Source organism: Eptesicus fuscus, chromosome 15 (assembly GCF_027574615.1).
Source record: "Eptesicus fuscus isolate TK198812 chromosome 15, DD_ASM_mEF_20220401, whole genome shotgun sequence".
Taxonomy (NCBI): Eukaryota; Metazoa; Chordata; class Mammalia; order Chiroptera; family Vespertilionidae; genus Eptesicus; species Eptesicus fuscus.
In genome coordinates this window covers 49,197,515-49,217,574 of record NC_072487.1, presented here as the reverse complement: position 1 = coordinate 49,217,574, position 20,060 = coordinate 49,197,515, and the positions used below count along the sequence as shown (strand labels likewise).

At 39.2% G+C, this 20,060-nt stretch overlaps 1 protein-coding gene and 1 pseudogene across 5 annotated transcripts in view; one reads left to right on the top strand and one right to left on the bottom strand.

The window, feature by feature from the left end:
* UBAP2 (ubiquitin associated protein 2) overlaps positions 1–20,060 on the top strand; it is a 105,482-nt gene that overhangs the window by 26,938 nt on the left and 58,484 nt on the right. For all 5 annotated transcript variants that reach the window (XM_028146400.2, XM_028146405.2, XM_028146401.2 and 2 more), the window contains exons 2-5: positions 4,941–5,080; positions 13,277–13,354; positions 16,040–16,150; positions 19,068–19,218. In XM_028146400.2, coding sequence (XP_028002201.2) covers positions 4,982–5,080; positions 13,277–13,354; positions 16,040–16,150; positions 19,068–19,218 — 439 coding nt within the window. In that variant the 5' untranslated portion in view covers positions 4,941–4,981. The remainder of the gene's footprint in view (positions 1–4,940; positions 5,081–13,276; positions 13,355–16,039; positions 16,151–19,067; positions 19,219–20,060) is intronic.
* LOC103286549 (60S ribosomal protein L7a-like) lies at positions 9,176–13,028 on the bottom strand (annotated as a pseudogene).

Below are 20,060 nucleotides of genomic sequence, written 5' to 3'. Positions count from 1 at the left end.
AACAAAAAAAGCAAAAAAAAAACCTTCCAATTATAGTTGACTTATATTGAATTGAATAATTAATTGATAATATAATTCAATGTTATATAATTTCAGGTGTATAGCATAATGGTACATTTATATAATTTACGCCGTGATGCCCCCACCTGGCACCATACATAGTTATTACAATATTATTGACTATATTCCCTGTGCTGTACTTTATATTCCTGTGTCTCTTTTGTAACTACCAATTTGTATTTTTTAATTCTTCCTCCCTTTTTACCCAACCTCCTAGTCTCTCTTTCCTCTGGCAACCATCAGTTTTTTCTCTGTATCTATAAGTGTGCTTCTGTTTTGATTGTTCATTTATTTTCTATTTTAAGAAACCACATATAAATTAAATCATATAGTACTTGTCTTTCTCTGTCTGACTTTATTTTACTTAGCAAACTTTAATAAGTAGAAAGAGTGCACCACCATAAACATGTTGCACTGTGATGTCACGACAGCTTTGATGTCACTAGGTGATAGGAATTTTTCAGTTCCAGTATAATCTTATGGGACCATGGTTGTATATGTAGTTTATTGTTGACCAAAACATTGTTATGGGGTACATGACTATAAACTAAAAATGATTGTAAAAAATTCTTTATATATATGTTTTTATTGATTTCAGAGAGGAAGGGAAATGGAGAGGGATAGAAACATAAGTGATGAGAGAGAATCATTGATCAGCTGCCTCCTGCATGCCCCCTGCACGCCCCCTACTGGGGATTGAGCCCACAACCCAGACATGTTCTCTGACTGGGAATTGAATCGTGACCTCCTGGTTCATAAGTCATGCTCAACCACTGAGCCAGACTGGGTGGCTAAAAATGATTTTTTAAAAGGTTTTATCCTAGGAACACCACTTAGCCAGGCAGATTTTTATTGGATGTTTAACTTTAGACACTTAGGATAGAATTATAGAGCATTAATGCTCAAGGTGAATTTAGAAATAATCAGGTAATTGCTTTACTTCAGAAATTGTGTTTTTACGTTTGTACGATGCTTCACAGTTTAAAAAATGTATTCATTCATGTATATTCATAATTGAGAACACTAAACTCGGAGAAAGTTCTAAAAATAATGGCAAAACAGTGAACTTTCTTCCATTTAATACAACCAAAACAAAGAACTCAGAACAAAATCTCAAAATTGTTAAACCCAAAACAGATTCAAATAATAGTAAAAAAATTTAAACCATGTTGGGCATGTGAGGTAATTCTGCTTAATTGGCTATTTGCTATTATTGTATATGTAAAAGGCAGTGCAATAATATACCTGTTGCCTTTATCTAGCATTCAAGAGAGGACCTATTGAAAGATAAGTAAATAATATTACAACGGCTAATGCAGAAAAACACTTGTTAAACCTTTTCTAGCTAAAATAAGTTTCAGGGACATAGTTTTTCTTGTGATGTTGAAATTGAAATGCTGAATTATGGTTAGGCTCCTTTAATTTAAGATCCTCAGGTCAAAAAGCTTATCTAAAAATGCTAGTAGAATGTCATTTCATTAACCTGGAATGTATTATGATTTGTAAACAGGAAAATATTGTTTCACATGTGAATTCTAGCTTTGAGGTCTCCATAACTGATTGTTCTGGAAAACAGAATTCCATTTATTGATCTTTGAAATTATTGGCTCTGCTATGATTTGGTCTTTCTTAGATCATTCTTTTTGTTTTGTGCGTTTTTCCCCTTATGTTTCTTCCTTTTCCCCCCCTCTTGCTTTTTTCTTTATATTTTACCCCCTAGTTGCTTTTCTTTTTTTGAAGTGGGGGGGGGTGTCATTCTTAATTTCTAAAAGTTACCAGCTTCCAGAGCATGTCATTTAAACACACTTAACAAATATCTCTTACATTGGCAGCTACTAAGTAGTGAAGAGAACAAAAAATAAGATGAGTTCGGGTCTTGTTATTATATAAAGGTTAGGAACACAAGTTAAATATAGAAAAAGTAGAGAGTATATCAACTAAAATATGAATTGCATGTAAGCGCTATAGGATTTAAAGGAAAGTTAATATATAAAAAGTATTTGGAAATACATATAATCCTAGAAATCTCTGACCTATTTTGGAATATTTTAAATGGACTTTAATAGAAACCTAAGGGCTTGTTGGGGTGATCTCCTATTTGAATTATTTGGTTTTATTTTATTTTTATTTTTAAAAATTTGGGGCTTTAGTTTAGGCAAATTTAGCCAGTTTTTAAAAAATATATAATTTTATTGAATTCAGAGAGGAAGGGTGAGGGAGAGAGAAACATCAGTGATGAGAGAGAATCATTGATTGGCTGCCTCCTGCACGCCTGCTACTGTGGGGACCGAGCCCGCAACCTGGGCATGTACCCTGACTGGAATTAAACTGTGACCTTCTGGTTCATAGGTTGACACTCAAGCACTGAGCAACACTGGCTGTCCTGAATTATTTGCCTTTATACTTCTGTATTACAATGCCAAAAGACAAAATAGTCCTGAACTTGCCATTTTAATTTTGCATGTTTGAGTATTTTATCAGGTTATATTGTTCTTTTTTAAGGTAATGTTTTTCAAGTATACATTATTTTTTAAAATATATACAGTAGATCCTCGGGTTACGACATAACGCGATTTTCACCATAAGTCGGAACCCACCTACATACGCACCTACATCATTCACATGGAGCACATACACAGCAGTAATGAAGTGAAACAGTAAAAAAAAATTTAAAAGAAAGATAATATTTCCTGACCTTTACTTGTGGTAAATAAATAATAAAAAACATAAAGCACATATGTACATACATCGAAATGACGGAACTTTTTTTTTATAAATAAACTGGTGACCCAGTGCACGAAATTCTTGCACATTAAAAGGGAATTAATTAGAGGAAATCTTACCTTATAATAGACAAATATGCAAATTGACGGCACCTTCGCTACGCCCAAGCCACGCCCACCAACCAAGCCACGCCCACCAGGAAACTGTTGCAGGGACGTTGGGGTGTGGCGGAGCCCAAGGCCGGGAAAGCCGCCCAAGGCTTTCCCGGCCTTGGGCACCAGCGGGGAGCCTGCGGCCGATCGCAGGAAACCACTGGGGGTCGGCTCCTGCGATCGGTAGCAGGGACGCTGGGTGTGGCCGAGCCCGGGGCCAAGCCCCGACCCTGAAAGAAGGCAGAAGGCGGTGGCCACAGCCAAGGCCTGGGTCCCCGGTGCAGGCAGCCAGGTGAATGAAGGTCTATTGCATGAATCTTCGTGCAAACGGGCTACTAGTATTTTAATATTTCTATTTGCCCTTTATAATAGTGTCAGAGATGAAAGAAAATTAGTAAAATGTATATGAAAATCTTCCTCCTGTCAGAGTCGGGTGCGCCACAGGCACCAGAGTCAAGTCCTGGCCCACCCCCATTGGGCTAGATCCAGAGCCGTCCGGCCCCACCCCCATCAAGCCCAACCAGGTCGGGGCGCGGCCTCAGGTTGCCCGGCGCTGGGGCGGGTGTGCAGCCTGAGGTCCTCTGGCCTGGGGCAGGGGGCACGCCTTGAAGTCCCCGTCAAGCCCCGCTGGGTGGGGGGTGGGGGGGCGTGCCTTGAGGTCCCCTGTCAAGCTCCACGGGCGGGGGTGCGGCCTGAGGTCCCCTGTCAAGCTTTACCAGGCAGGGGGCGCAGCCTCAGGTCCCTGCTGATTGCTCGTTAAGGCTCGTTAGGGAACTCAGCCTCCGCTGTGAGCGCAGCCATCTTGTGTTATGGGATCCCTGCCTCTACTGTGGGTGCAGCCATCTTGTTATGGCATGACTGTCAATTTGCTTATTCCCTCTTTATTAGATAGGATGGGAGATGGCGACGTAACCACAAAACGATGTACTAACCTGAGGACTGTCTGTATATGCATAGCCCATGGACACAGACAGTAGTGTGGTGAAGGCCTGGGGTGGGGCAGCAGCTGGTTGGAAGGGGGAAAAGGATGGGGAAATGTGGGATATCTGTAGTACTGTCAATAATAATTAAAAAGACTCTGCTTTTAATTTGTCTCATTTGTATTACTGGAAGTGGAATTACTGGACCATATGGTAATTCTATTTTTAATTTTTTGAGTAACTGCCCTGTTGTTTTCTGTAGTTACTATATTGTTGTACATTCTTAACAGCAGTATTTAAGAGTTCTAATTTCTCTACATCCTCGCCAAAACGATTTTTTATTAGCCATCCTAATGGGTGTGAAGTGGTATTTCATTATTATAATCATGTTTTGGTGGCATATTATATTTAATACATGCTTAATACTTAAGTAGGTATTCAGTAAATATTTGCTGAATAAATAAAGTAAAAATAGATGCACTATTGTTTTGTCTCCTTTGAAGATTTGTTGTTGTTGTTATTTTTAAGAATTTTTGTGAGTTTATTTGAGCCAAACAGTCAATAGTTTCTGGGAAGCAGAATCTCAGTGTATTGGGATAATGCTTCCGAGAATGGCAGTTTTTCACTTAGTTTTATACAAGATTTGTTGTTTATAAGAGGCTTTTGCCATTAGGTATGTCTTGCTCCTGGATTTCACATTTTGAATTGGATTATTGCCAAGTAAAATTTTGGCTGGATGCAGTTTTTTGTGTTCAAATACCAACTGCAAATGGGAAGAGCAGATAAAACTACATGTAGTAGAAACTACATGCAGTATAGTGGTAAAATAATTGCTGAATAAAATTCATGGTATTTGAGATTTTTGTTTAGAATTGCTGTACTTGTAAACCTTAGACTTTAGATTGCATTAGTAAATTGACTTAAGTGCTGCCAGGAAAATCTAAAATCCTAAATGGTTGTTTTCTTGAGAATTTGTATTCTAGAGAACCTTTGATTTATCTCATGTTTAGTCCTTGCCTTGTATTTTATTTTTGCCATTTACTATGATTTGCAAGTTTTGCTCACCATGCCTGCTTTCTTGCAGATTTTCTATTTTGTACACACGTTATTTTGTATATACTGTATATGATGACTTCGGTGAGCAGTGACCGTTCCCGAGGTGCTCGGGAAAAAACACAGATTTCAGCGACACAGGCAATACAACTACAGAAACAAGTAGTACAGGTAAGTTTTTGTGGAAGTCTTATGGAAATTAAGGGAGCACATGTGCTTTAATGTTATTCTTTGTAGGAAACCTCAGGATTTTAAATCTCATTTTTAAAAAGCAGATAGTATGCCCTAGATGGGTGACTCGTTTGATTTTAGAGAGAGAGTGAGGGGGAAAGAGAGAGAAGAAATAAGAAGGACAGAAACATTGATTGGTTGTCTTCATATGCATCCTGACCAGGGATCAAACCCACAACCTGGGTAGTGCCCTTAACTGGGAATCGAACATGTGACCCTTTAGTGCATGGGACAACACTCCAACCAGCTGAACCACAGCAGCCAGAGCATGAATAGCCTCTTATCAAAGATGAAATACAAGTTATGAACAATCGTAGGTGCCCCCTGCTAATAATGAAAGAAATAATAAATTAAAACTAATTTTATTTCTTTGTTTATCAAATCAGTAAGGATTAAATGCTTGTCTTTTCAAGGAGGGTCAAATGAAATGTGTTGGGAATGTAAACTGTCTCTGTTTCCCACTCAAGTAAAGTCCTTGGGCTGATTTCCAGAGAATCAGATTCTCCAGACTGGAGGAGGGAGGACTCCCTTCTCCCCAATGATTGTCACTAAGAGTTTTTCCGTGGGCCCTTTGGGGATGGCTCATTTTCTCTGATTAGAAGAAAAACTGCCAACTGAGTTGTGGGAAGGATTTCTAGGCCCTTAGATTACTCATTTTTCTTTTTATAAAACTATTGTGAGAATTTCTCAAAATAGTATTATATAGTAATAAATTTGTTCATGTTCATTTATCCATTAATCCCATGCTAGGAAATATATCCTAAGGAAAAACCTTAATGGGGAGGCATTTTTTGTAAGATGTTTATTGCCCAATTCTAAATGTCCATAGAGGAATTCTGAGAATCTATCTAGGTAGCAGGTTGTAAGAGAGAAATCCATGAGCTCTCATGAATCTGAATAAACCCGAGTTTGGGCCCTTGGTCTGCCACTTTACTAGTTAGTTGATACTTAAGTCTCTTTGAACCTCAGTTTTGTTTTTTGTTTTTTAATTTCTTATTGTTGACAGTATTACAGATGTCCCTCATTTCCCTCCTTTTCTCCCCCTCCACCCAGGCCTCAACCCACCCCAGGCCTTCTCCACACTATTGTCTCTGACCATGGGCTGTGCATATATTCATATAAGTTCTCTGGTTGATTTCTTCCTGTTACCTCCCCTACCCTCCCACATACCTCTTCTTCTGAGATCTGTCAGTCTGTTTCATGCATCCATGCCTCTGGACCTATTTTTTTCATTAGTTTACTAGAGGTTCAGTGCATGAAATTCGTGCACGAGGGCGGGGGGGTGTCCCTCAGCCCAGCCTGTACCCTCTCCAATCTGGGACCCCTCGAGGGATGTCTGACTGCCCGTTTAGGCCACTGGGATCGGGTCTAAACGGGCAATCGGACATCCCTCTCACAATCCAGGACGGCTGGCTCCCAACTGCTCGCCTGCCTGCCTTCCTCATTGCCCCTAACCGCTTCTGCCTGCCAGCCTGATCACCCCCTAACCACTCCCATGCCAGCCTGATTGATGTCTAACTGCTCCCCTGCCAGCCTGTTTGCCCCCAAATTCCCTCCTCTGCCCGCCTGGTCACCCTAACTTCCCTCCCCTGCAGGGTTGATCGCCTCTAACTTCCCTCCCTTGCAGGCCTGGTCCCTCTCAGCTGCCCTCCCTTGCAGGCCTGGTGCCTCCCAACTGCCCTCTCCTGCTGGCCATCTTGTGGTGGCCATCTTGTGTCCACTTGGGGGCAGGATCTTTGACCACATGGGGGCTGCTATATTGTGTGTTGGAGTGATGGTCAATCTGCATATTACTCTTTTATTAGATAGGATAGAGGCCTGGTGCATGGGTGGGGGCCAGCTGGTTTGCACTGAAGGGTATCCTGGATCAGGGTGGGGGTTCCCTTGGGGCGTGGGTCGGTGGTGGTTTGCAGGCCAGCCACGCCCCCTGGCGAACCAAGCGGAGGCCCTGGTATCTGGAATATATTTACCTTCTACAATTGAAACTTTGTAGCCTGGAGCGGTGTATCCTGGAGCGGAGCCAAGCCTCCTGCTTGCTCCATGGCTGGCAGACATTTCTGTTTGAATTTGTTTACCTTCTATAATTGAAACTTTGTAGCCTTGAGTGGAGGCTTAGGCTGGCCAGGGCAGGGGAAAGCTTAGCTGCTTCTATTGCTTTGGAAACCCAAGCCTCCCTCCTACTTTCTCTGTGGCTGTAGCCATCTTTGTTGGGTTAATTTGCATACTTGCTCTGATTGGCTGGTGGGCGTGGCTTGTGGGTATAGCGGAGTTAGGGTCAGTTTGCATATTACTCTTTTATTAGGTAAGATTTTATTTATTACATTCCACCTATAATGAGATCATGTGATATTTGTCTTTCTCTGACTGGCTTATTTCACTTAGCATGATAATCTCCAGGTCAATCCATGCTGTTGCAAAGGGTAAGAGATGAACCTCAGATTTTTACTAGTAAAATCATTTTTTGAGAGTTAGAAAAAAATTTTGAGTAGTACACATTATTCCTGAATATCTTTTTAGATCTCCAGATGTTAACATTTATCTTTTTCTCCCTCGTACAAAGTAGGAACTACATGCTCCTTTTCCTCTAAACCTCTTGAGAATAAGTTGCAGATGTGGTGCTTCTTTACCTGTAAATACTTGAATATGTACAGTATTTAAAAACAAACATATAAGAACCATCTTTTACATAATAACAACACAATTTTAAAAAATCTGGAAATCACTTCATTAGCTAACCTATTCTACAGATCATATTTATATTTTCCTGGTTGTCCCAATAATGTCCTCTTAAGTTAATTAAGTCCTTACATTGTATTTAGGTATTAATTCTCTTTGTTTCCTTTAATGTGAAACTTTGTTTCATGACATTGGCATATTTGAAAAATATAGGCCAATTATTTTGTAGAATGTTGCCTAAGTTCGGTTTGTTTGAGAAATTTCCTCATGACTAGAAAGGGGTTACACATTTTTGGTAGAGATAGTACTGTTCTTAGTGCATCATATCATGATGAACAGAACATACGTTTGTCCTTTATACTTACTGGTGATCAATTTTATCATTTAGTTAAAGTGGTGTTTCTCTAGTATCATGTCGGGAAAGAAAAACTAGTAGTTAAAAATTTCAAATGATGTCATATTCTTTGCAGAGAATGGTTGTAAGGAATTAGAAATTGCATAGATATAATCAGGAAGTGGTAACCTTTACTCTTAATGTATATTTCATATAGGTTAAGAAATTAATAATATTTGAAATTATGCTGGGAAATGCCAGGTTTCTGATCAATTGAGAAAGGATGCAAAATTATACTTACAATGTAGCACAACTGTTTAGACATTTAAGAAAAAAAGACTAGTAGCCCTACCCTGTGTGGCTCAGTTGGTTGGAGCCTCATCCGTGCACCGAAAGGTTGCCAGTTTGATTCCTGGTCAGGGCACATACCTAAGTTTCTGGTTCAATTTCCAGTGGAGGCAACTGATCAATGTTTCTTTCATATGTTGGTGTTTCTCTCTTTTTCTCCCTCTCTCCCGCCCCCTCTCTCTCAAATTGGTAAAACATAACCTCAGGTAACAATGAAAAAAAAAAAAAAAAAAGAAAAAGACTAGTAGACTATGTTAATGATATTTATCTTTGGATGATGGGCATAAGGATGTCTTAAAAATATAATCCAGCTTTATTGTATTTTCCAAATTTTCTGGGTGACGTCCAACAAAAAACATTTGAGTGTACTATGAAAGGTTAAAGTTGATGGTGTGTGGGCAGGCTAAATAGGAATCTCAGATGGTAAATAAAGAAAAATTGAATTTATTTAAAGAAAAGGGGATAGGGATATCTAAAGGGAAGGGCTATACAACACTGAGCTAAAGAGTATTGGGTCAATGATAGCAGCCCCTAGGAGATGGAGACTCTTCCTTATATGTAGCCACTGGTGGGAAGCATTTGTCGTCAGTGAGTTTTGGGGTCTTGGTTGATGGGTTTAGGCAGTGGGGTTGGGTCAACAGGACTGTGGATGTGCGATTGGGCGCTTCTTGGCAGTTTTAGTTCCTTATATGGTTGATTCCTAGTGTCCGGCATTTCTTGCCCAGCAAGTCTTCCTGGTCTTTGTTCTCCTGTGGTGGGGAAGCTTACAAAATGGCTGTTAAGAATTATATTGCCTTGTAAGTCCTAACATACTATAAAAGCTATCAACACTTTATTATGAAAGTAGGTTAGCTCAGTATAAGCCAAGTGAATGGAAGAGAGATCCAGAGGAAGGTATTAGTAATGCTGCTTTTCTTGGCAAGAATTTTTCAACTTGACAGTTGTGTTGATGTCACTGATGTTTGTTGTAGGAGAGGGTGCACTAATGTTTAACTTCGAATTACCAGTTGATTCTGCTTATTCCTCTGATTTCACAAGCTATACAGACCTCTTCTCAGTTGTTTGAGCTCAGCTTGGCAAATTTTTTTTATCATACTGTTTGTTGTTTGATGCTTAATTTTCTTTTGTTTTCCTGGCTGAAGGAAAACATTTTTATTACTTTTATGTACAGAAAACTCAACAATGTACACTTTTCCCAGCTTGGTGGTCAGCTTTTTAGCCTTGTCCTTTTCCAGCTTAGCACTGCGAGCCACTGACTTTGGACCCAGGATGTTGCATCCCCATTGGCAGCGGATCTCATCATACCTGTTGTAATTGGTCTGGATAGCCTCCACCAGCTTAGCCAGAGCACCTTTGTCTTCTGTGTGAAGGTGACGGTGGTGCAGGTCTTCCTGTGGACTAGACGTCCTAGCTTGGCCTTCCCCTTGATAATGCAGCAGGGAACCCACATCTTACGGCACAGGGCAGGCAGGAAGACAGTCAGCTCAATGGGATGCACGTCGTGTGCAATCGTTGACCAGCTGTGCCTTCTTGTTCTCCCCAGGGTGGTCACAGTGTTACCCGTGGCTCTTTGGTGGGGAAATCTCCTTTTCCTGACAGCTTTATCTCAGCCTGGGCCAACAGTCTCTTTTCTTGCTTTGTCTCTGGTCTGTACTTGTGGGTCAGCTTTAGCACTTGAGTTGCTGTTTGGCCCTCCCAAGGCCTAGGTGAACTGGTTAATGGCAGGAGGCACTTTCAGACACTTATAAAAAATGGCCCTTTGCTGCTACAACTGAATGTAAGGGGGGCATTTGACAAAATGGGTGAGGTCCCTTTTGGGTTGTATGTCTTCTCCAGTGCCAAAATTCTTGGGCCTTTTCTCAAATGGGATTTACCACTTTCTTGGCCTGCTTCTCCACGACAGTAGAGACCTGCAAACACCTTCTCCTTAGCATTCTTTCCTTTTGGTATCTTGGGCGGCGGGAGGAAAGAGCTAATTTTCTTCTTGCCCAGGGTAGTTGGCAAAGGTAAAAATATTTAAAGGCCTAATTGAAAATACTTTATATTTCATTAATATTCTATGCTAGTATTGCAAAACTGTACTTGTTAAACAGCTATTAAGTGCATCAGCTGATTTTTCAGAAGTTATTTCTAGATGGTCTGTACCCTTTCAAGAATAAAACAGAATAATATCATTGAATTGAAATACAAAGCATATTTGAGCCATAGTACTTAAGCTTAAAAAACTAAGTCTGAATAAATTAGTAATTGGTATTTACCTTACATATGGTAATGAATAGTGAATGACTTGTGTGGGTGAAATAGTGTCAACTTTGAAATGAAATATATTTTAATAAACACTGCGTTTATAATTATTCAAAGTGTGTGTATACATTTTTTGGGGACACCCTATATATCCATATATTATGGGTGTATATACAAATTAGGTATAAATTGGATCTTTATAGTGTTTATAGTATACTAGTAGCCCATTTGCAGGAAGAATCCTGCAAATGGCCGCTGTGGCCGCATGAGCTGCCGCCGCCGTTTCAGCTGCCGCCTGCCCCGCTCCGCCCCCGCCCCGCTCCGCCCCCGCCCTGCCCGGGCTTTCCCTCTGGCAGCCACCTTGCTTTCCGCTTTTCCTCCCTCTTCCTTCTAAGTTGTCTTCAGTCTTCATTCCTCCCTCCCTCAGCATAGTACTTCAGTCTTCATTCCTCCCTCCCTCAGCATATGCCATCTTTGTTTGGTAATTTGCATACTCACCCTGATTGGCTGGTGGGCGTAGCTTGGGCATAGGGAAGGTGTGGTCAGTTTGCATGTTACTATTTTATTAGGTAGGATAGTATATCTCCCTTTGGACATATACATTCATATATCGTGGCTATATATACAAATTAGGTATAAATTTGATCTCTATACTGTTGAGGTAGTAATGAAAAATTAGTAAAATGCAGGACCTATCCAGGTAGCCAATAAACATTATGCTAATAGATATTCACAATAAATTGTGTGTGTGTTTTCCTACAAAGTAATGTGTTTATATTTTGGGTTTGTTTTTATCAGAAAAACATGTATATGCCAAATAAAAATTTTTGATACTAGATGGTTACATTATGGGTCACAGTAATTTTCTTGTGGGGTATGTGAAAATTTTGTAATTTAAGGAAATTTAATTGTTTGAAACAGTGAGTATTAGTGTGCTTGGAATGGAGCAGGGCTGAATGAATATGAGTAAGAGACAGTATTTAGACTTGAGACTCAGAGTGGAAGATATTGTTAATAGGGAAAATGGATACAAATTAATCATGTAGGCTTTCAGCTTTAGGGGCACCAATGGTTTACTTTCATTCATAAAAGGTTGCCAATCACCTACAACCCAAATGTATCATGAGAGAGTGCCATCTTTCTGGAGCTCATCTTCCCCTTTGATTTTTCCCTTTTCAGTTATTTCATGCCATTGGTCCTTTTGCCTGCAGCACTGGGACTTCTCAGTTGGTTATGGGTCAGGGAAATGATTGTCTAATGCAGTGATCGCCAACAGGTGGTCCGCGGACCACTGGTGGTCCGTGAGGTCCAAAAGGCTGGCGACCACTGGTCTAATGTGCAGGTAGGTATAGTGAGAGTATATGTAAGGCCCTATAAACATACACTGGGTAGTATTGAGGTTAAATTGGCTACATGAGAAGACACAGAGTTTCTGTACAAACATTTTTCTGGTTGGAATGGTGTAGCACTGTAGTGATTCAACTGAGGTCACAACAGGCAGGCATATGTTGGAATGAAAGGATTGGCCATTAGATTGGAGGGAACAGGCCAAAGCTAGCTGGATCTTGTATAAGGACTAGGGATTATTTGAAATATATATGTACTTAAAGTAGAGAAGAAAAGTTGTTCATTATTAGTTCTTGTGAGGATCATTCAGTAATTTGAACTGTTTAACTTTTTAAACATTTATTCTGGGAGTTAGTATAAATTTTAGCTAACAAGGGTAACTTTTTTGGGGAAAAACCCGTTTTGTAGTCATTTTAGATTTATCAGAAAGTTGCAGAAATAGAAGAGAGAGTTCCTATATAGCCCTCACCTAGTTTCCCTGTTGTCATAACCATAGTACTTTTGTCAAAGCTAATAAACCAAATTGGTATATTATTATTAACTTACTACACAAAAGAGTAACTTTTTCCATACCTTTTAATTGATTATTGTCAAAAACACCATAAAATGAAACCACAATAATTAAGTAACTTGAATTTTTTAAAAAGGATTTTGAGTTTAAAAAGCAGCTGGGAAAGAGTTTTCTGCAGAGGTGACTAATTTTATGTTTGAAAGTTTCTTTTTAAATTTTTTTGTTAAAACCATATTTTTATTGCAATTAAAAAATAGTAACTTTTATTTAGATAAGTATAGCCTTTTAAAAACTGACCATGATACCTTTTTAGAGTTGACAGCGGATCTTTTTTGTTCTGATAGCAAGCCTGGTTCTAAGCCTGTGTCCTGGCAGTTGTTTTCACTGTCCCTTGTTCTTCCACCTTTTTTTATGCTGACTACTCCCATCTCTCCAGGGGAAAGAAAATTCAAATGAGTCAATGAAGATGAATAAGAACTTTAGGTCATTTGGCCAAGTAAATAGGACCTTTACATTATTTAATTTGATACTTAATTTACATTATGGGTACAGATTGTGTATGTTTTCTATTACTGTAGTTGCTGGAGTGCTAGAGAGCTTTTATCTGTTTTGCATCAGAGTTTGGCATCTAACATATTTTTGTACTCAAATCTTAATAATTTTTTGTACTTTCCAGGCAACAGCTGAACAGATGCGTCTCGCTCAGGTGATCTTTGATAAAAATGATTCAGAATTTGAAGCTAAAGTTAAACAGGTATGTTTCTGGCAAAGGATGTTACCTATTTTTGTTAATGTTTTAAAAAGCAGCATTAACAAGAAAATTTTATTAGAAATTTTAATTTTATTTTTAAAATATATTTTGATTGATTTCAGAGAGGAAGGGAGAGGGAGAGAGATAGAAACATCAATAATGAGAGAGAATCATTGATCAACTGCCTCCTGCATGCCCCCTACTAGGGATCGAGCCCGCAACCTGGGCATATGCCCTTACTGGGAATATAACGGTGACCTCCTGGTTCATAGGTCAGTGCTCTCCCAGTAATTGCTCCTTGGAGTGAACATCCCACAGTGAACTCTTTAGCCCTTTACTATGTAAACTCTTTGTTCTTTCTTATAGTTTCTTTCGTCAGACTAATGATATTTTTGGAAGGCCACAAAAAGAATTTATTAAAAATTATAGAATTCATTCTCTGGAATTATATTTATGTACAGTTTGAGACATATTACATATTTTATCTGAATAGCATAGCAGATACATAAGCAAGAGCACTGGTTCAGGAGTTCAGAGTTTTAAGTGCTAACTTAAGTACTCTTACTGATCCAATCACTGGAGTATTTAAAAAAAATTTTTTTTTAAATCCTTACCCAAGGATACTTTTTCCATTGTTTTAGAGAGAGTGAAGGGGAGGGAGGAGGAAGAGGGGGCGGGGGAGAGAGAGAGAGAGAAACATTGATGTGGCCCTGACTGGTTTGGCTCAGTGGATAGAATGTCGACCTGCTGACTGAAGGGTCCCAGATTCGATTCCGGTCAAGGGCATGTACCTTGGTTGTGGGCACATCCCCAGTAGGGAGTGTGCATGAGGCAGCTGATCGATGTTTCTCTCTTATCGATGTTTCTAACTCTCTATCCTTCTCCCCTCCTCTCTGTAAAAAATCAATTAAATATATTAATCCTACCAGACCGCTGTACCGATTTTTTGGTAATTTCCGAATCTGCCGCTGTACTGCTGTACCTAATTTTCGGTACTTTGCCTAGTACCTATTTTCTACAATGTCTCCAAGTTCCATCTTATTCTAACCACTTGTTTGTGTATAACTAACATTTTTCTATATCATGTTGATTTTTTCTCTTTAATGCTCAGGAGCCCAGGTATAGGGGACAGTTAGGTTCAGGGCCTCAGGTCTGGTAGGTTTAAAAAAAAGAAAGAAAAAGAAACATTGATGTGAAAGAGACACACCCTGTAACACCCTGTACATGCCTTCATAGGGGGTGGGGAGCGAACCTGAAACAGGTATGTGTCCTTGACGGGGAATTCGAAACCATGACCTTTCTGTTCATAGGCTGACACTAACCACTGAGCAACCGCCAGGGCAATCACTTGAGGGATTTTGATACTTATTGTGCATCTTAACAATTGCATATGACAGATATTGGCTTAGTCCAGATCATTGATAAAAATCTGATTATTAGTAGATATCCAAAGACCAAAGTGTACTGGAAAGTATGTAGAACTTTCACTATGTTACAGGAAGGAAATGAGAGAGACAGAGTGATGTAATGCGAAGAGTTAATATTTATGAGATCAGGAGACCTGGATTCCGGATAGGCTTTGCTTTTTTTTTTTTCCTGTTAGGCTTTGCTCTTAACTAGCTTTTTGGCCACAGAGAAATTACTTCAAATATTGGGGTCAAACTATTTTGAACTGCAGCTAGTACATCCTATATAATAAAAGCCCAATGACCGAATGGCAGAATGACTGGTCGACCAGTCGCTACGATATGCACTAACCACCAGGGTGCAGACACTCAACACAGGAGCTGCCCACTGGTGGTCAGTGTGCTCCCACAGTGGGAGTGCCACTCAGAGGCATGTGTCCACAGCCAATCGGCTGACCAGGATGAGCAGCGCTCCCGCAGAGGGTGGGTTCACAGCAAGCCACGCCCCCCACCAGTGCACGAATCCCATACACTGGGCCTCTAGTACTAAAATAACTAAGATAGTTAAAACACAATACATACTTAAATCATACATTTGTTAACTGATCATTGAAACAACTTTATTTTGCCTAATCTGATTGCTCTTTGTGATAAAAATGTTAAGCAGCTTAATTTCTCTTGTTATACAGAATGCACCAAAGGGATTTCTTCGATTATGTCAAACATAGCAATCTGTGGACTCTGCTTGACAATATAGTATGTGTAGGAGTGAGTTTTGTGATCACTGCAGAATTCCTTGTGAGACCTTATATATGTTATAATCCAATTAGTAATAGCTTATGTAGGGAAATTTGTCCCTGTGCAAAACAGTTGGACTGGATATTCTGTTAATGGTGCCCACATACAGGTGGTCTTTGGGAAACAAAGTCCCACTTAATATTTGTGTAGTTTAGAATTTTAGGAATGCTGGCTATGGACCAAGTTTGAGTAGACAATAACTGATCCAGAGTATTCTGAGGATGTTGGTATATACAGGTGTATGCTGCTGATTAATAATCTGTTATTGCTCATCTTGAAGGAGCGTTGATTTGTAGTTTGACTATGCCAATATTGGTGAAAAGACGTGGGGTGGCCACAAACAAAATAGGTAAAAGCTCAGAGTGTAGAAGAAGCCATCTTCATTTGGAAGGACTACATAATTTCTGTCTTTATGGAGAAGAATTTTAAAATATCAAGTGCCATTTTTGGGGTCTCCCTAACCATGTTCTTATAATTTCAACAGCTTATGGAAGTGACAGGAAAAAATCAGGATGAATGCATAGTTGCCCTACATGACTGTAATGGAGATGTGAACAAAGCTATCAATATATTGCTGGAAGGGAATTCAGACACGGTAAGATTATTAATTATTATTCATTGATTTGCAGTGTTAAGATTTGTTTCCAACCCCATATTGCATTTTAAACTTCACCTTATATGGGGGTGGGGATGGAGGGAATTATGGGTGCCATTCCATATTTGTTTTAAGTTCCAGAAAGAACACTAACCTGAAATGACTGTTTTTGTTATATATGGTTTCTTCATGAAGTCGTAGAATCTGAAGACTCGAAAGAGAACTTGGTCATCTACTCCAGCCTTACACAGTTTCCAAAATTCTCTGGGCCTGTGGATATTTTCACCACCTGAAAAAACTTCTCTTGGCTCCACTGCTCATGTTTCTTCATCTCAGTCGTCACCTCTTACTACTCCTTATATCTCTAGACTAACAGAAAACCAGGATTTGCTGGTATATCTATTTGCTTATGTGTGAATATTCTACAGACACATTTTTCATGACAGTTCGACAGATATATAAAAGGAGAAAAGTTTTTTAATGTTTTTTTTTTTCTTCTTCTGTGTGTGTGTTTTTTAGCTTAGAAAGTTTGAGGAATGTGCAGGCACACTTCTTTTAGGAAGGCTGCAACTAAAGCCACACCAGGCAGCTGCCAGCACTAATCTTTTGATTCCTATTTGGAGAGATTGCACAATAATACATTTATATTTTTAAATTGAGGAAACTGCTTCTGAGCAGATTAAAACACATAATGACTTATTGAAAAAGGGGTACAAAGATGACCCATCAAAAAGTGCTTTCCTTGCCCAGCCAGAGTGGCTCAGTTGGTTGAGCATCATCCTGTGCACCGAAGGGTTGCTGGATTGATTCCTGGTCAGGGCATATACTGAGACTGTGGGCTCAGTCCATGATCCCTGGTCAGGGCATGTACAAAAGGCAGCCAATTGATGTTTTCTCTCTCTCTCTCTTTCTCAAAACAAAAAAAGCATGCCTTGGTTAAGGATTAAAGCGGGGGGCGGGGAAAGTGGCTGCTTGTCAGTGTTCAGGTTTAATCATGTTCTCAGTTTTAGGGATAGGCTGTATTTGAGTCAGGTTGTATAAAAATGAACTTCCATGACAAGGTGAAATGTAAAATGAGTATCTTTTTAATATGAAACAAGAAAAATGAATTTTGTAGTTACATAATTAGGTACTTGGGAAAATCTTTCACTATTTGAATATAGCAGTATTTGTGGGTAAAATTCCATGCAAAATAACACGTCTACATGATAAACCACTAAATATGTCAGTTTGTTGGGAAAATATATAATATTAAGTGATGAAATAAAATTTTGAATAGCTTTTGTTTGCTAACAGGCATGTATTTACTGTTTTGTTTTGTTTTTTAAATATGGGGAATGTGTTTACCTCATTGCTAATGGATTCAGTGTAGAATGGCTGTTATTTTCCAAATGAACTAAAGGGCTTCTCTTTTTATAAAAATAATCAATATGAACAAATGAAATATATTCAAATTATTAATTAGAGCACCTATTTCCTTTTTATCGTAGAGATAGGGCAGGATACTACTTTTGTTGCTTTTCTTTTACATCCAGCAGATTTCATTCTTTTCTGTGGTAGTCAGGTGAATTTTTAAGTCTTAAAAGTCCAGTTCTCTCTTTGTGGTTTATTGAGTTTTAACTTCTCTTCTGGGACTGAATCCAAAGGAGGTGTTCTGGATTGAATGTTACATCAAGAATGTCTTTTTGGTTATTTCTTAAACCTAGAATCTCACAGTGGTAGCCAGATTTGGCTTGTTTTCTTCAAAGGTTAGAAAACAGCAAATTAGTGCTTGAATCTAGACACAAAAGGTGTATGCTTGATTGGAGGTCAGAGGACTGTAGGGGAAATGCAGAAGCAGAGGGAAAGTCGTTTAGGATTATTTTGTGGTGCATCTTTACTTTCATATTGTTTGCCTTGTCTCTGACCTGGTTGCTGTGTGCAGCATGGCTAATCAGCAGCAGTAAGGAATACCTGGGTTAAAGTTAATTGGAGGTGGGGAGGAGGGATGCTATGTAAATACTCTAGCTAGGAGCTAGAACATTTAAAGTAAACCGTGAAAGCCTGGCCGGTGTGGCTCCATGGTTGAGCATTGACCTATGAACCAGGAAGTCACAGTTCGATTCCCAGTCAGGGCATATGCCCATGTTGTGGGCTTGATCCCTAATGTGGAGTGCGCAGGAGGCAGCCAATCAATGATTCTCTCTCATCATTGAGGTTTCTATCTCTCTCCCTCTCCCGTCCTCTCTGAAATCAATAAAAATAAACGGTGTTTTGCGTACTGAACTGTAAACCTACTTTTGCCCCATCCTGTATATGGTATGATTTGATTTGGTATCACCATTAGAGGAGAGATGGAGAAGGGAGGTTTTATAAATAAATCATTGACTTCTCATTGGAATAGGTCTTTGAGGTTTAAATTTCAGGTACTTAAAAAAACTAAATCAAAATTTTGTCTATTAAAATTTTTTTGATGATTTGGGTAACTGAATAGGGAAAGTTATATTCGTGAGATTTTAGGGCATCATTTTTATGTACCTTTGTAATCTTTGAGCTAATCTATGTATTTAATAGACTTAAGCCCTACTACTGAGGTAAGTGGTAAGTGAGAGTAGCATAGAGTGGGAAATGGGAGAAATGACATTTACTTTACTCACAAATCAGCATAGAAAAAGCCTTTTTGGTAGTAGAACAACAGAGTATGTTATCAGTTCAGCTAGTTGCTGTAATCTTTTGTGCTCTATATAGCAAAGGAGCTTAGCAAAGAGGTTTGCTGTCTTTAGCATTGGAAAGTAGAACTATATGGAAAAGAATTAAAATGGTAGGCAAGCAAGCTACAAGGCATGGATAATTAGGTTTGGGAGATACATGCACACACTCTTAGTAACTGTACACTCTTTGAATGACAACTCTGAATGACAACTCTTATCTTCGGTAGACTTCATGGGAGACTGTAGGGGGGAAGAAGAAGAATTTTGGAAAAGAAAGTTCAGAAAACAAAGAGAATAGAGAGAAGAGAAGTGAGAGAGAAGTGAGTCGTGGACGTGGAAACAACCGGAAAGGAAGAGGTGGCAATCGTGGGAAAGAGTGTAAGTATAGACCTTTATCCTGAACTTTTTATGATGGAAATTTTCATGCACGCTGAAAGAGTGGTCCAAAGAAAGCCCATAAATCCACTCCCTCAATGCATCATTTGTTGTTACAATTAACATTTGGGTTCTAATGAACTACTTAGTTAATTTAGTAATTGATGCGTTTTCATATCAGCATTGACCGGGGCTGTAGTTAGTTAATTATGTTGTGTGTATTATCACTGCCTTCTATACTGGCCGGTATGGCTCAATTGGTTGAGCATCATCCCCTGCACTGAAAGGTCCCTGGTGTGATTCCTGATCAAGGTACATTCCTGGGTTGCAGGTGCAATCTCCAGTGGGGAGCAGGCGATCAATGTTTCTCTCTCTCATCGATGTTTTACTCTCTCCCTCTTCCTTCCTCTCTCTCTAAAATCAATAAAAATATTAAAAAAAGACTGCCTTCTGTTGCGAATCAAATACATCCTCTAATTTTAAAGGAGAGTTTTTATTCACTGATAGATGAAGCTCTTTATTCTTCCTCATGGTATAGGCAAAGGTTAAAATAAATGGAAGGTCATTGAATAGGGAAGATTTTCTCAGTACTTTCTATTCGACCCAGGAACAATAACCTGCTGTATAGATATACCAAAGTAGCTAAATTATGAACGAATAAAATGTAAATATTAAACACATCACCTTAGAGACTTTTTAAAAATCTTCACTTGAGGATATGTTGATTGATTTGAGAGAGAGAGGAAAGGATAGTGGCGGGGGCGGGGCGGGGGTAGAAAGAGAAAGAAAGAGAAACATCGATGTGAGAAACAGATCAGTTGCCTGCTGTACACATCTTGAATGGG